Source organism: Barbus barbus (genome assembly GCF_936440315.1).
Source record: "Barbus barbus genome assembly, chromosome: 45".
NCBI lineage: Eukaryota > Metazoa > Chordata > Actinopteri > Cypriniformes > Cyprinidae > Barbus > Barbus barbus.
Window position 1 is genome coordinate 25,704,248 of NC_136723.1, and position 16,630 is coordinate 25,720,877.

Sequence of the window (16,630 nt, forward strand, 5' to 3'; positions counted from 1 at the left end):
TGAAAAGAAAGTGATCGTGACAGACATCTTTATCATATGAATTAATACTACTAATAATAAAAAAATACATAAATAATTATATATTTTAAAAAATAAATATGATGGATAAATAGATACTGACAAATAATTACAAATAGTCATTGCTGATAAAGTATTAGTATTATTAATAATACTAATAAATAAATGTATTAAATAACTATTTAATTGATTTAAATAACTTTGTATTATTACAATGTATTATTAAGATAAGTACAAATACACGCATACACATACATAAAAAATACATAAAATAAATAAATGCAAGCACAATATTAAGTATAAATTTTGATTCCGAGGTACTGATTTAAGTATAAATATGCATGATGTGAAACAGAAAGTGATTATGAGAGACAAACAGTACATTAGACTGAATGAATGATGCAGTTGATCCGTGTTATGTCTTTTTGAACAGTATTTTACCTCAAAACATTCAAAACAAACGAGCTATCAGTGATGCATGAAATCATTAGTTAGTGATCTCTGTAGCACAGTCACCTGATCTCTGTGAGCTCTGCTCTGATTGGCCCATGATGCCTCAGTGACATCAGCAGCGCTGCTCTCATCTGTAAACAAAACTACAATCAACATACGGTTTTAATTAACATGAATAATAACTAGTATAAAATCAATAATAATTAGTATTAATAATTTGATAAATAATTAAGTGATTTGTGTCCCTGGAGCACAAAAGCAGTCATGAGTAACACAGGTATATCTGTAGCAATAGCCAACAATACATTGTATGGATCAAAATTATACATTTCTCTTTTATGACAAAAATCATTAGGATATTAAGATCATGTTCCATGAAGATATTTAGTATATTTCCTACCGTAAATATATCAAAACTTCATTTTTGATTAGTAATATGCATTGCTAAGAACTTCATTTGAACAACTTTAAAGGAGATTTTCTCAATATTTAGATTTTTTTGCTCCCTCAGATTCCAGATTTTCAAATAGTTGTATCTCAGCCAAATATTGTCCTATCCTAACAAACCATACATCAATGGAGAGATTATTTATGATTGCATAAATCTTAAAAAACTGACCCTTATGACTGGTTTTGTGGTCCAGGGTCAGATTTTGTAATAAAACAGAAAAGCACAAGCTGGAATCACCGCCTGTAGCTGCAGATGTCTGTCGGATGTCTCTGATAAGTTCATCAGAGATCAGTGTGTCCTCGTGTTCAGACAGCTGATCGTCCGTTTGATCCTCCACATCCTCCGCTTCATGCGCACTGAGAACAAACATCACACGCACTGCATTTCTCTTTGTCAACTAGTTGCCTTCAGTTAATTGTTTGCTTTTTGTAATTGCTTTTGACATCTTTAAAAGCTTTGACTCGATTGTCTGGAAATGCTTCAAATATATGTTTTAATTTGTGTCACATGCTTCTGTTACCACATCATTCCCAGAATTCCATTTCCATTATTTTATTGTTATTGTAACACACCACTGGTGTAGAAAAATGTTGCTATTTATTTAGTTAAAATGGGTATTTTTGGTTAAAAACAGAAAGTTTATAACACTAATAAAAATGACAAACACATAGGGGTGTGCAATATGACGATTGTTGATCGTGGACGATAAAAATGTGTCTATGATTTGCTTTTGAAGAAATATGGTAGTATTGTGGCGGCGCTAGGGCAGGGCTTGACGGGGATATAGCCCCATCAGAAACATGCTTGGCCCCGGCACAGCCCCCGAAGGATTTCTATGATTCTCCTGTTTTTAACTCTCGGTGTCACTCTCATTAACATTGAAAAATAAACATTAAAAAGGTGCCTAATATGTGGCCTATAAACACTTGATATTATGGGGGAGGGGTGAAGCAACGTCAAGACGTCAGTCAATGCACTGGAGAGAAAGTGAAAGTAAACAGACTGACAGCTAACGCTGCATTAACAGAGCATATTCTCTCTGACACCGAGAGACGAATCTATTTTAACATATGCTGATGACAGTATATAACGTCTTAAATTATTCCCTTATTATTTCTTTTGTGGCTCGTATAGTGAAAAACATGAGAAGAAACGTTTTTGAAAATCAGTACCTGAAATAAACTGCTCTGAATTTTCATTGATGACTGCAGTGTTAATCATTTTAATTATAGGCCTATAATTCATTGTATAAATTAATAGACCTGTTTTAAAAAATCTTTTTAAACATTTTCAATGAGGAGTAAGCTAATAGCCTATTTATTGTCCTCACAGCACATCATGCGGTGATGCTCCGCAATAATTTCATGTAATGTATTAATAAAAGTAATCTAATAATAATAATTGGCCTAATAATAAGAAGAATGTAACAGGCCTACATTAATTGGAAATGCTACATTTTTGATGCTTATCTCTGCAACTTGAGTGAGTAAATGATGGTATAGAAATAAATCACTATGACAGAACTGACAGACACAAGACAACTTTACATTTTTGGGTGAACTATTACTTTAAAGTTAATAAAGCAACAAAACACAAAGAGAGCAGAAAAAGTGAGCATTTTTCTATAGAGAGATTTCACAAACAATAACAAGAAACAAGTAACACATTGAATTAAATGTGAATTCTGAGTAAGAGAAATTAAATATTTTCTTGTAAACACTCCAATAATCTGTTAAAAAAAGACTAAACACTGAAAATGTAATTTTATAGTGCATATGGAAAATAGTCAGAATTAACTGGCTGTGATTGCCAATGTCCTGAAAAAGGCTTTTGATTTACTCTTTTGTAGATGTGTGCTGTGGACTCACTCTTGGACGTCCAGCTCCAGCTCCGGCAGAGTGATGGGCGTCTCTGCTGACCCCGGGTAACCTGTGTCCACACTGCTTTCTCTGTCCCGCCTCCAGCCTGTGATTGGTTGAGCGACAGACTCCTCCCTCTGATGGAGTACAGGAGAGTAACCCTGCTTTTGAACAGAGTTCAGAGTCTGTTTCACATTTCTGCTGAAGTCCCTGTGGTGTCGTGACCTGGGGGTTTCTGACAGCTGAACTAAACTACTGACTGTAAGTCTCCCCTGAGGCCCTGTAATATCATCCATCTCAGGTGATCTGATCATAAGAGATTAACATGCATCATAAATGTGCTTCCTGTGACCACTCCATCTGACCGCTGTGACTGGACTTCATTAAGGGAAGAATCTGACTTCATGACTAAACACTTAGCGTGTCACTGCATGTTGATCAGGGTTGCTATTGTTAAGCTAAAACTATTAAAAACAGTCATTTGTTAATTAATATAATGCTGGAATATAAACATTAGATGAAAAACAAAGTCAAAATTTAGCCTTGGCAACTAACTGAAAAAGTACTCAAATTTACTACTTATAAAAACTAATTAAACTTAATTAAAACTAAAACAGAACTGAAATAAAAAGAAATGAAACCTACATAGTAATATTTAAAAACAATAAAAAATGAATAAATAAATGACAAAAACAGACTAAAAATGAAAACTAATGATATAATTGAAAATATTCTTAGAATCTATAACAGTATATAAGTAATGCTAAAATAACACCGATGTGGAGGCGAGGCCACGCATCTCATAATCTCTCTGACTTTCCGTGTTCCCTTAGGAAAACTAGCCATGGTTTTACTACCAATAAAACCAAAACTCATGCTTCTCGTAGCCATGGATGGTAACCACAAATTAACCATGGTTTCGTTACTTCAAATAATAGTTTACAAAGAAGTATTAAGATAATATTTTTTATGGTTATAAAAACAGACCTAAGCCAACAACAGCCTTTAAAATGACTTAAATGCATTATATAAAAACAGTGAGGCAATAATGATGGGTTAATAATTATATGGTTTCATTGAAAAACACTGTTCAAATACATAAACTATTTAGATATTTACATTACATATTGTTACAAATGCCTGTAAAGTGAGCCAAAGGCCTGGTTACAGAACGATCAAGTCCTTTAATATTGGCCAAACATTTAGGCTAATTCCAATATCCACTGAATCTTTCCTTTTTGGACACCTTTTTGTGATAGAAATGCTACAGCCTCCATCTTCAAAACTCATTACAAAAATTAACCACGTTTTTATCGTAGTAAAACTGTCTTACACTTCTACCATTTCTAAATAGTTTTTGTCTTTGAATGACTTTGCACTGAACCCGGTGACCATTCAGATTTAAACAGGCACATCACACCCCATCTATTCTAAATGTAAGAATATGGAATAACAGTTTAATTTAAAGCACTGCATCTCAAAACGCAACCTTACCTCAGTATGTGAGTGATTTGAGTTTTCTCCCAGCAGGGCGGCGCTGTACCTCTGCTCTAGCAGCTCCAGCGCTGTCAGCACCGCAGGGGTCGAGGCTTTGACCCTGATGACCACCGAATCACCGGAGCCCTCTGGGGGCTTTCTGATTGGCTGAGAGAGCAGAACCCGCCTGTCGGCCCAGCGCATCATCCACTCCAGCAACCGGGCCAGCTGAGGAAACCGGGCCTCCAGAGAGGAGTCCAGCTCCATCTGAACATCCAATTCAGCCTGAGAGAGGATCTTAAAGCCAATCGAATTTACTTTAACATCTTTGGACGTTAGGGTAGCGTGTCGACGAAGGGCAAAAAGACCTTGATGTTTCCCAGTATGGAGGCCAGGAAGAGCCCAGTGGGCCGTAGCGTGAGTGTTGGACTGAACCGGCCCGATGGACGATGGAGGAGTAACCAGGAGAGTTTGGAAGCAGTGACCGGCATGGAAGACAGGTAACTGCACGCTTCGTTTCCGATCCTTCTGACGGCGTTTGAGAGTGGTCAGCATGTCAAAGGTCACCGAGTGCAGCTCTCTAGTACGGAGCTGTTGTGAGAAAGCACTCAGTAAAGGCAGCTCGGACTCCTCAGCGTCCAGTCTGTCTCTTCCCAGCATGTAGCTGAGGAATAACTCTAGGAAGAGCGTGTACTCCTCATCCTCCAGCTCAAACTCCCAGGTTCCCACTGTGGGTACGGTCCAGTCTGGTGCTTTGGGTTCCACTGAGCCGGATCTTTTATCTCCTTTTCTTTCTTGTGTTGATTTCTCAGGTGCATCCAGAAGTTTAGCTGTCTTAGAACTACAAACACAAGAAAGAGTTTACCGCAAGTTTACCATAATCACACATTAATCTGCTCAAGCTGTTTAAACCAAGTTCAGAATGGCCTACTACTCAGAGTATGTTTGAAGTATGCACTATGCGTACTGGGAATAGAACATAAATTTGATATGTTCCGTACAAAATACCTGCACTGAAAAAAATCTACCTGGTTAAATAAAGCTTACTAACTACAAAGAATGCTAAAATATTACAATAGTACTTGTCCAGAAAACTACTATGTTTATTATATAATGTTAACCTGGTTACCAACTCCCAAAGAATACTAAGAACCATAAACAAGAAACTGCTAACATGTTAGTTAGACAGTGACCTTTATAACCTGTTTAAATAAAGCTTACTAACTCCCAAAGAATACTACAATATTACAATGGTACAAGTCCAAAAAACTACTAACATTTGAGTTAGTTAGTTAGCTTTTAGTTAGTCTTTAGCTTGATTACAATCGTCATCCATATGATGCGCTGTAGTTAGCGACTCATGCTCATGCAGCGACTCGAGCTGCTCCGAAACACAGAATACATTTAAATTACATTTACATTTAGTCAATTAGCAGACGCTTTAATCCAAGGTGACTTGCACATGAGGACGATGGAAGCAATCAAAACCAACAAAGAGCAATAAAATGCAAGTGCTATAACAAGTCTCGGTCAGCCCAACGCTGTACACGTACAAGGCATTTTTGTTTGTTTTGTTTTTTTTAAATATATACACATTAAAAATATATACATACACACACACTGAAAAAGAAAAAGAGTATAGAAATGTAGCATTAGGTTGTTGTTTTTTTAAACAAGCAGTTAGAAAAAGAATAGAGCGTGCACGTGATAGAAGATCAAGTGTCTATTCACATAAAAAAGAAAACAAATAGATAAAATAGAATTAGAATAGAGTGTGCTAGAGTTCAAGGGTCAAATAAAGATGGAGAGATTGGTTAAGGACTGCTCAGATTGAGTTGAGCAGGACATTCCACCAGGAGGGGACATTTAATGAAAAAGTCAGTGAAAGCCAATTACTTTCTCTGTTATTTAATGAGTAAATATGAATTGTACCTCACCTTCAGCATTATAATTATTTCACCCACGCTAGACAGAGACTGCTGCTGCATTTCGTGCCAAACCCCTCACGGCACGCGTCATCAGCTAGAGATCGTTTTTTAAAGATCGGCCTTTTTAGAGACCGCCGATCAAACACCCCAAAGCGATTATCGGCCGATAATGATCGGTACCCGATCAATCGGAGCATCCCTAATATTTCTAAACTGAGAACCACTGAACTAAAGCATATTTAAATGATGTACGATTGGTCGTGACTGACCTATTGGGCACTCCTGGTATACAGTATGCAGTACACTAGCAGAGTTACCTGTGTGCAGATTTGGTCTGCATCTCTGGGGAATGAGGATCCGACAGCGTCTCGGCCGTGTCTCCTTCACTGTACACTAGGGGGCGCCCACAGTCTGTCAGCGTGCTGTCACTCAAACTAGTCCCAAGAGAGAGGCGCTTCAGTATGTAGGCAGCACCTCCCCTGTCCTCCTCCTCCTCTCTTTCCCACAGGTACAGCTCTGGAGCACCCAGGTACTTTGCCAGGCGCCGAAGCTCCCGGCGTCGCTGCCTCAGCTGATCCTGGATCAGAATCATCATGGTCTCACCGCCCTCATCTTCCCTCTCGCTTCCTGGCGGCACATCTGTGAACATGAGCACATCTGCTTAGGGGCTGATTTCCAGGACAGAGCCATCATTCTGGGTGAGTTATTCCTTAAAGCAGCTCTTGCCTGGTGTCGAGGCGTCTGGCACTATCAAAGGTCTCAGTCTCTGCACCAGCGACGTGTATTTATCCCGCAGCGGCACACGAACAGACTCAGTCTCATCAGGAAACACTCTCGCAAGAGTTTCTGCCGTCTAAACATAGGACATGAAACACAAGCTTGGAATAACTGAACAGGTGAGGCACTACAAACATGTACTGCAATGGTACACTGATGGATCAGATACGATTATTTCGATTAGACCGATATTTATACAATTGTTTTTGGACCGTGATAATGCCTTAGTATTGTTTGCAAGTTAGTTAGTTGGGAAACTTTAATTAACCAGGTTAAAAATAAAGATTACTAACCAACTAACTTGTTAACTCCCAAAAAGTACCAAGACATTACAATGGTATGTGTCATTCCTAGTAATATGTTGTTTAGTTACTTTTATTTTTAATCTGGTTACGATGACATGATAATGGTAACATGATCCATAGTAACCTTCATTTTTACCTGATTAACCGGGTTAGTTAATTAGTAACCTTAAATTACAAGCTTAAAAAAATAAACATTACTCAAAGAATTCTAAGATGTTACAATTGTAATTGGCAAAAAACTACTAACATGTTAGTTAGTTAGTTACTAACCTTCATTTTTAGCCTGGTTAAATAAAGACTTCTCACAAAGAACTTTAGACTTCAGGGATCTTATCTAAGCATGAAGAGCTTGTAACACTCCAAAGAGAAAGGAAAACTTGAAATCGCATCATATGACCCCTTTAACAGACGAACTGTTCATATTTATATGCTTGGAAATGCTGTTTTGTACTCATTTACAGACGATTTGGCTGCGGTTCTGCCGCTCACTGCACAGAACAGACACAGAGAGAGGTGATACTGCGCCGGGAAGCCAGACCTCGCGCTCGCAGGGCAGTACTGGTGAAATCCTCCAGCTGAATGAAAGCTAAGGTCTATCCAAAAAAAGTCACTGGGTTTGTCAGTATGTACCTTTTATGGAAAAAAGTCACTAAAAGGGTCTGAAAGTTGCTAAATATTGTGCTAATATCGTGCTTGTGTGTGAGACGCGAGAGCTGATGGCAGGGGATGGTGAATATTGTGGCGGGCCGCCACAAATAAATCAATGTATGGGAAACACTGTGATGTATATTACCACACGACTGGGCGGCAGTTCAGACACCAGGCTGAGCACTAAGTCCTGCAGGGCTTCCTCTGCATTTAGGAAACGGCAGAACGGCAGGAGACGGCGCGCCCAACACAGAGCCTCAACGCATAGATACGACACGCTCGCGTCACTGACCTGAGAAATAAAAACATGGATTGGTCCACCTGGCATCTCAGAGATACTCATACATTCATTCTTTAAACGCACCTGAGTGTCTTTCTCCTGTTGCCTTGCAGCCTGGTACCTTCTACAGGAGATGCTGAGCTGGTCCCTCACCTGGAGCATCCAGCAAAGTGCACACAACTCACGAAAACATACTGAACAGAGGCAGAAAATCATATAAATACATGGAGCTTCACATAGACACCACTAAGTTCTGACAGCTAAATACATTAAACATACTTATGATTTGCGTAGTGACACTATCCATGTCTTTGCTGGGCCCTGTTTGGAAGTACCCACGATGAGCAGAGAATTTCCTCAGTCCATCAGGAATCAATTCTGCTTTGGGTTCGGACGCTTTCTTCCAGATCTACCAACAGAAACATCAATGAGATTCTTAAAACAACATCCAAACTACCACTAACTAGTACTAAATACAAACAGTATTAACTAACTTCCAAAGAATTCTAAGACTTTACAATGGTACTTGACAGTTGGTTAGTTAGTACCCTTTATATTTAACCTGGCTAGATAAAGGTTAGTAACGCTTTTAACTATACAGATTGTGTCAAAGCACTAAACAGTATCAGATTGGAGGATAGAGTGTCAGTAATGTATAATAATAATATTAAACACTCAATTTTTTAGTTAAAGGCATTTCATTATTGAGTTCAGAGATGTGATTGTCTAGCTCAGTTTAGTTTAAATAGTATCTGTGAAATCAAATTGACGATAATCGCTAGAAATTAAGTGAAACTAACACCCTGAGAATACTGAAACATTATAACGGTACATGTCCAAGTAACTGCTGGGTAATCAGGTAAGTAATTGTGAGGTGGACACATGGGAAACACACCTTGTGCAGCAAGTGTCTGCAGCGATGCAGGTTGCTGATGTACCACTGCGCCGCGGGCCGAGAGCTGTGTGCCGCCCTGAAGAGCATCAGAACCTTCTGAACCAGCCCAGAAACCTGACAGCGAGACTCCCTCTCCAGAACCAGAGCTGCATCTCTCACAGAGTCCTGAAGAGAAGGAAACACAGCTGAAGATGAGATCGACTCAACAGAGACAGACGTGACGGTCGGGCATCTGTGTGTGAGCCACCTGTGTGTTCGGTGAAGGCTGTGGACAGTACAGAGGAGGAGCAGGCAGGTAGAACGCAGGAGGAACCAGAGCAGGAAGTGATGCGGCTCGCTCTTTGGCTGCGTCCAGAAGTCGTGTTAGAGGCTGAGAGATGATGTCCAGCTCCGCCATGACAGACGCCTTCAGGATCTCCTGCACAGAGAGCTGAACCAGATCCATGTCCTCAACACCCACGGTGCCTAAAGGAGCAACAAACACACAGCATACTAGCTGTAGACTGATTCGATTTCATTTTCAGTGTCATTTCACTATTATTTATATATTATTAATTCACATTTTGAAATAGTTCTTATTTTTACATTTTCAACTTTCATTATGTGCTTTAACATTTTTATTAGTTTTTTTAATATATATATATATATATATATATATATATATATATATATATATATATATATATATTCTTACTGATCCCAAACTTTTGAGCAGCAGTGTGTATATATATATATATATATTTATTTATATATATACAGTATATACACACACTGCTGGGATCAGAAAGAATATTAATGTTTTTAAGGGAGTCTCTTCTGCTCATCAAGGCTGTATTTATTCGATCAAAAATACAGTAAAAAATTTAATATTGTGAAATCTTACTGCAATTTCTAATATTGGTTTCCTATTTTAATATACTTTAAAATATAATTTATTTCTGTGATCTGCAGCTGTATTTTCAGCATCATTACTCCAGTCTTCAGTGTCACATGATCTTCAGAAATCATTATAATATACTGATTTATTATAAGTGTTGAAACTCTTCGTATTGTTTTTTGGAACGTGATACTTTTTCTTTGTTTCTTTGATGAATACAGAGTTAAAAAGAACAGCATTTGTTCAAAATATTTGTTCATTTGTTCTAAATCTTTTCTAACAATATAAGTCTTTACTATGACTTTTTATTAATTTAACACATCCTTCCTGAATAAAAGTATTAATTTCTCCAAAACAAAAAAGAAAGAAAAATGTACGGAATTTAAACTTTTGAATAGCATTGTATATTGTAACACAAAATTTATTTTTTAAATTAATGCTGTTCTTTTTAACTTTTTATTAATCAGAGAACACAAAAAAAAATATCACAGGTCCCAAAAAAAACAAAAAAATGAAGCAGCACAACTGTTTTCAACATTGATAATAATCAGAAATGTTTGTTGAGCAGTAAATCAGTATATTATTATGATTTCTGAAGATCATGTGACACTGAAGACTGCAGTAATGATGCTGAAAATACAGCTGCAGATCACAGAAATACATTACAGTTTAACACATATTCACATAGAAAACCTATATTAGAATTTACAATAATATTTCACAAAATAACAATTTTCTGTATTTTTGATAAAATCGATACAGCCTTGATGAGCAGAAGAGACTTCTTTTGAAAACATTAAAAAATCTTACTGATCCCAAACTTTTGATCGGCAGTATATATATATATATATACACACAGTATATTAGATAATTCATTCCTGTGATGCAAAGCTGAATAGAGACTTCTTTAAAAATATTAAAAATCTTTCTAATCCCGGTAGTGTATAGTATTTAGCTTTCATTTCATTTGGTTTCAGCTTTAGTTTTAGTCTTTTTAGTAGTTTAGTACTTATTTTGGTTAGTTGCCAAGGCAACATTTCTAATTTTCATTCTACAATATCTTATTATATTATATGAAGTATCTTATTTAAATATGGTATGTTTTATTTTTTTTGTAATAATTTTATTTTATTTATATGAAAGTTTTAGATAACAGTAACAACACATAATATAATAATTATATATTATATTACATTTTATTATTATATTACATGAAATTATATTATATGAAATTATATTATATACAGTGCGAGTGAATTCTACAATGATTTTCAGCAAGTCGGTTAAGGATACTATCTAACACCACCAAACTTAATTCCTGAAAACATCATTAAAAGAAAAGCTTGTGATGTATGAAACTATAATGTGATAATTATTGACAGTACTCATGTTTTGGCCCCCTAACTAACTTTAGTAGCTCCTGAGATGTTTGGAGATGTTCCTCATGTAATGTGCAGAATTAAAACGGTTGTTTTGATTTATTTATAGGGTCTAGATCTCATAATTCAGCCTGATTATAAATAGCGTATTTTCACCTGTGTTAGCATCTCCTTCAGACCCGGCCATTCGGCCCAATAACATCTCCAGCTGATCCTGGAATATCACTGCAGGCTTCAGCTCGGTGGGAAGCTGTAGTTCTCTCCAACGCAGGCTGGAGGACCGAAAAATGAGAAATACGTAAACATCACCGCAGCATCTGAAGCGACAGTGTACCAGACCCTCATGCTGACAACAAACCTGCTGAAGTCTAACCGTCCACTGCAGTAGCTGGTGTAGGCCAGGCCGAGGGCGGAGGCTATCTTCCAGTCGCCCAGCTGCAGCGCCATCCATGCGGCCTCAGGCATCAATCCACCCAGCAGGAGGAGCTCCAGAGCGTAATCCACCGTCCACAGCGCCGAGAGCTGCTCGGAGCGGACCGACAGCGACACACGAGTCTGACACAACTCCACCACACGTCCACCAGCGTCTGTGATTCATTACATGATCTAATCAATCATACGCTGCTTCATAAGCCATATGAGACTCCAGCTGTGTTCAGAAAGCAATACCAGCATCATCATTTTATAAAAAATAGAATGTGAAACAATACAGAGAACCTGCACACTAACATTTCACCAATGTTATTTTATATACTTTTATAGCATTTATTAACATTTTGAATTTGCATTTTCAGTTTTCAGATTAATTTGAGTTTTTAGTAATTGTGTTATAATTTTTGTATATTTAATTTAGCTTTAATTTATTTCATTTTTAGTTTTAGTAATTTTACTACTTTACGACAACGTGAACTTAAAAAACCTAAATGAAAATCAGAAATTCTGCTTGGCAACTATTTTTTTATTTTTCCATCTAATATTCTTATTTCAGTGTTCATTTAGTATTATTTATATACTCTAATATAAACAAACTTTAAAAAGATTTTATTTCTATATTTTCAGTATTAATGTTATTTTAATTTATTTTTTGTTATTTTAAAAAAGTTTTAAGTTTAATATCTTCTAAATTTGTGTTTTGTCAAGTTTACTAGTTTTTAGGTTTTATTAGCATTTATATAAGCTTTATGTTATATTTGTTGAATGAAATTAAATATTTATTTCTAAAGCTACTATTTGTAATATCTACTTGATACTTTCTCATTTAACTCAATAATAGCTTTAAATATTCTTTTGTGGGTATTTTCACAACCAGATTTAGTTTGTGATTAATTAGATTAATTAATTGCCACATCACTATCACCACGACTGACAGCCCTATTTAAAGTGGTTAAAAATGTATTTAAAATATTTTTATTTAAAATACAAATAAATAAATAATAGTTTTAGTCATATGACCACATTACATCATTGCATTAATTCAGAGAGGCTCATCCAATTATCATCTCATGAACAAATTTAGCATTTGATGCCACCTTTGTATAAAAATATCTGAACTTTTCGGAGCCAGATCAAGTCAAGAAGTAGATTTCAGGATTATTTGTCACATTAGACACGAAAGATCAAGTGCAATGCATTGTATTATGGGATACAGCATTTCATCCATGCAATCCAAAAATAAGCTTACAGTGCACACTGTCCTGAACTCACTGTGTGGTAAGTGAAGCGGCGGCAGCACGTTGATGTTGTGTGGTGGGAGGATGCAGAGCGGCCGGTTGGTGAAGTACGCAGCCATAAACCTGCCCAGAGACTGAACCACAGCACAGGCCGCTTCACGCCCCACCGGACCCTCAAACACCAGCTCATCTACAGGGAGAAGCAAATCTCTTACTGACCTCCAGTGTTGAGTAATATATTACTCATTACTAGTTACTCCTTTCAAAAGTAATATTGCTACTTTACTTCTGGCACCAGTAATTAGTTACGCTACCAGTTACATTTCTTTTTCTTCACTTTTTTAGTTCAAGTTGTAACTGTGTATCTTCCACATAATATTCTTCTAGAATGTTACGAACAACATATTTCTGCCTCATCATTTGACCAAAATCCACACTGGATCGCAGTCAGAAGTTACAAACACTCAATAGTGATTTTCAAGTAGAAGTGTTGTATTAATCTCATTAATTGTCATGTGCAGCTTGAAGCTAATTGTAATTTCTCTGTTACCCATATACAATTATATTTCATTATGTATTTTATCAAATCACCAAAGTTTGCAAGAAACTGTTTAATTTTTCTAAAAGATTTTTAATTACTATAATTATAGTAATATAATGTAGCACATGCTGATCAGAGGGATGTGGGTGGGATGCCAGAGTAAAGTAAAGCCACAACTTACACAACAGTGTTCAGATCATCTTTTTTCTTGACAAAATCAATATAATGCAATATTTCTATCTGCTAAATGTAAGCTTTTCCATATTCCAAGCTTGCCTGCAGCACTGGAGGCATCACATGCATGTGCGAGTCGTCAAAATTATAAATAAATCTAGGAATTATTTGATTGTTGGATTTTAAATCAGCGGGGTTGAGGCATCAAAAGTAACTAAGCTGTTTTATGGATGGTTACTGTAATATTATTACTGTAATCTTATTAGTAATTAGTTACACTACTAGTTACAGCAGAAAGTGATATTATTACAGTAACTAAAGTTACTAGTTACTGCCCAACACTGCTGACCTTTATTTTTTTTGGTGTTGTAAAACAAAGCATTTGGGTGTTTTAGTGTTTTTTGTGCTGGTCCTTGTTTATGAAGATCTGGCAACACTGACCCGTGTCAAAAATGTGCTAAGGTTAAGACATCTTTCACTTATTTTCTTGCATCTCACATACAAACGAAGACGTTTAAATACATCATTAACAACTAGTTGTTCAGTTCGGTTCCGTACACACTGCATAGAATACATCAATGGAAAGATTATTTATTCAGCTTTCAGATGATGCATAAGTCTCACTTTCAAACAATTGACACTTAAGACTGGTTTTGTGGTCCAGGGTCACATATATTTTAGAAGTAGGCCTATTCAGATGCAGCATTAGTTTTATAGGGTTAACCTGACTAATATTTGTCCATTTTGAAATTGGTCAATTCACAGAAGTAATAATCTAGTTCCTACCATCCTCTCCTGGCGTGTCCTCTTCCTGTCGTGCTGCTGGTGTCTGTAACTGGCGTGCCAGACGGTCACACAGACCGTGAGCCTCTCGCAGTCGATACTGGAAGAGCAGCGTGTAGAGAAGAGCCAGACAGCCGCGAGTCTCCAGGTAACACCTCATCGGACCCGCTGTGAGACGCAGGACGGATACAGTGAGTGACGCCTGACATTTAACGGGAGAGATTAATTAAAAACAGAGACTGACCTCTCTGTCTCTCTGCCCTCAGCTCAGTCCTCCAAACCTGAACGCTCTCCGTATATTCTCCTAAAATAAAGTGCTGTTCACCTGCAGATGGACAACATCACATTATTATATCATCATGGTAATAAAAGATGCTTCTGTTTTGGTTGCTCATGCTCACCGCTGAAACTACGCAGTGTGTGGCTCTCCTCAAGACGGTCTCCAGCTGACTGTAAAGCTTGCTGGATTTGAGGTATAATAACTGACATCTTCTCAAGCTCATTTTTAACGCCTCTGTGGTCACGTAATTCCTCCTGGTAACACAAAGCCCTTTTGTACACCTCGCGCCAAATAACCACCAATCTGAAAAACACCAGAGACGTCAGGCCAGACAGAAAGTGCTCTCTCACATTTAAAATAAATAAATGGAAAAAATCTAAATACATAAACAAAAACATTAAATAAATAAAAGAATGAAAAAAAATAATAAAATAAAAAAATTATGGAAAATACATTTTAAATCAATAAATTTACATTAATGCATTAACTAATTACTTTAAATAAATATTTAATTACTAAAACATTGGAAATGAATAATAAAACTTAAAATATATTTTAATGTAATTAAAATAAAAAATAAATGGAAATAAATAAAATAAATAATTAAAATAATACAGTTAAATTAATCAATTAATTAAAATAAAAAATTAAATAAAAATTATTTACTCAAAATAACTAAATGGAAATAAATTTAAATAAATGGATACAATATTATTAAATACTAACTAATTAATCAAAAAAGATCAAATTAATTAAATAAATTCAGATCAAATAAACTAATTAAAACAAAAAAATTAATGAATTAAAATAATACATTATTAATTAACTAATAATTTTGTGAGAGGTGCTTGCCATGATGCAAGTGTGATGTGGTTGGTTGCTAGGGCGTTGCTATGTGGTTGCTAAGATGCTCTGTGTTATGTTGCTATGAAGTTGCTAGGGTGTTCTGGGTGGTTGCTATTATATAATATCTAAGGAATCATTTATGCTGCAGTTTAATACTTTGTATCAGGGATTTGATCACATCACTAACAACGAGCAGAAATAGTGATGACTGAAAAAAAGCACTAGTTAGGAAAATCTTAGTACACCAAGTCAAGTACACCAAAAAGTACCTATTAGAAGGTGCTGTTTGTGCTCCTGTCTCGGCATCAGCATCAACGCCGTCTTGTAACAGTGGGACAGAAAATATGTCGGAGGAATATGTCAGCTGACCGTCTTTCCCATGATGCACTGCTCTCGGCAGGAGGCTGTAGGTCTGATCCACACTCTGAGACGCTCGCTGAAGGACGACGAGCGCTGCGCTGAAGTTCTGGGAGGAAAGGGTTAAATCGGATGAGGAAAGCGGGAGAAACGTGTCCACGAAACATCTAGTGAGCTCTACAGTGATGCCCAGACAGCCTCGGCCTGCGGTGCGTTCGGCGTCCCACGGGAGGAAGGACAGCAGCGTGCTGAGGGTGTGAAGGGCGTGAGTGACCCACGCGCTTCTGTCTCTGACCCAGAGGAGGCTCAGGAGACGAGCGATGCAGAGAACCGTGTATCTGAGGAGACGCTCTCTCTGCTGGACGGAGCCGCCCAGAGAGACGCCCAGAGCCCAGGCTCTCATGAGGCTCCTGTGAACCCCGTCCAGATCCTCCTGCTGACCCGAGGACGACCGCTCTGGGTGTGTTTGTGTCTGAGCGTGAAGACTGTCAAACATAGACGCAAACTCCAGCTTGCCTCTGTCCTCCGTGCGTGAGCAGGTATACGGACCTTCATCAGAATCACGGTCTTCCTCATCCTAGAGAGACACCATTTATTTGACAAAAATAACACCTGCAGAACAGGTCCAATTCT

The 16,630-nt window shown here is 37.2% G+C and overlaps 1 protein-coding gene across 1 annotated transcript in view; it reads right to left on the reverse strand.

Annotated features, from left to right (window-relative positions):
- The window catches only part of cplane1 (ciliogenesis and planar polarity effector 1), a 52,302-nt gene that overhangs the window by 26,202 nt on the left and 9,470 nt on the right, over positions 1–16,630 (reverse strand). The window contains exons 12-29 of the mRNA XM_079407590.1: positions 15,910–16,574; positions 14,916–15,097; positions 14,759–14,839; positions 14,518–14,682; positions 13,051–13,206; positions 11,705–11,933; positions 11,503–11,618; positions 9,338–9,555; positions 9,091–9,255; positions 8,475–8,604; positions 8,280–8,389; positions 8,061–8,207; positions 6,912–7,038; positions 6,503–6,824; positions 4,276–5,098; positions 2,791–2,945; positions 1,091–1,278; positions 535–602 (exon numbers count right to left, since the gene is read on the reverse strand). Coding sequence (XP_079263716.1) covers positions 535–602; positions 1,091–1,278; positions 2,791–2,945; positions 4,276–5,098; positions 6,503–6,824; positions 6,912–7,038; positions 8,061–8,207; positions 8,280–8,389; positions 8,475–8,604; positions 9,091–9,255; positions 9,338–9,555; positions 11,503–11,618; positions 11,705–11,933; positions 13,051–13,206; positions 14,518–14,682; positions 14,759–14,839; positions 14,916–15,097; positions 15,910–16,574 — 4,047 coding nt within the window. The remainder of the gene's footprint in view (positions 1–534; positions 603–1,090; positions 1,279–2,790; positions 2,946–4,275; positions 5,099–6,502; positions 6,825–6,911; positions 7,039–8,060; positions 8,208–8,279; positions 8,390–8,474; positions 8,605–9,090; positions 9,256–9,337; positions 9,556–11,502; positions 11,619–11,704; positions 11,934–13,050; positions 13,207–14,517; positions 14,683–14,758; positions 14,840–14,915; positions 15,098–15,909; positions 16,575–16,630) is intronic.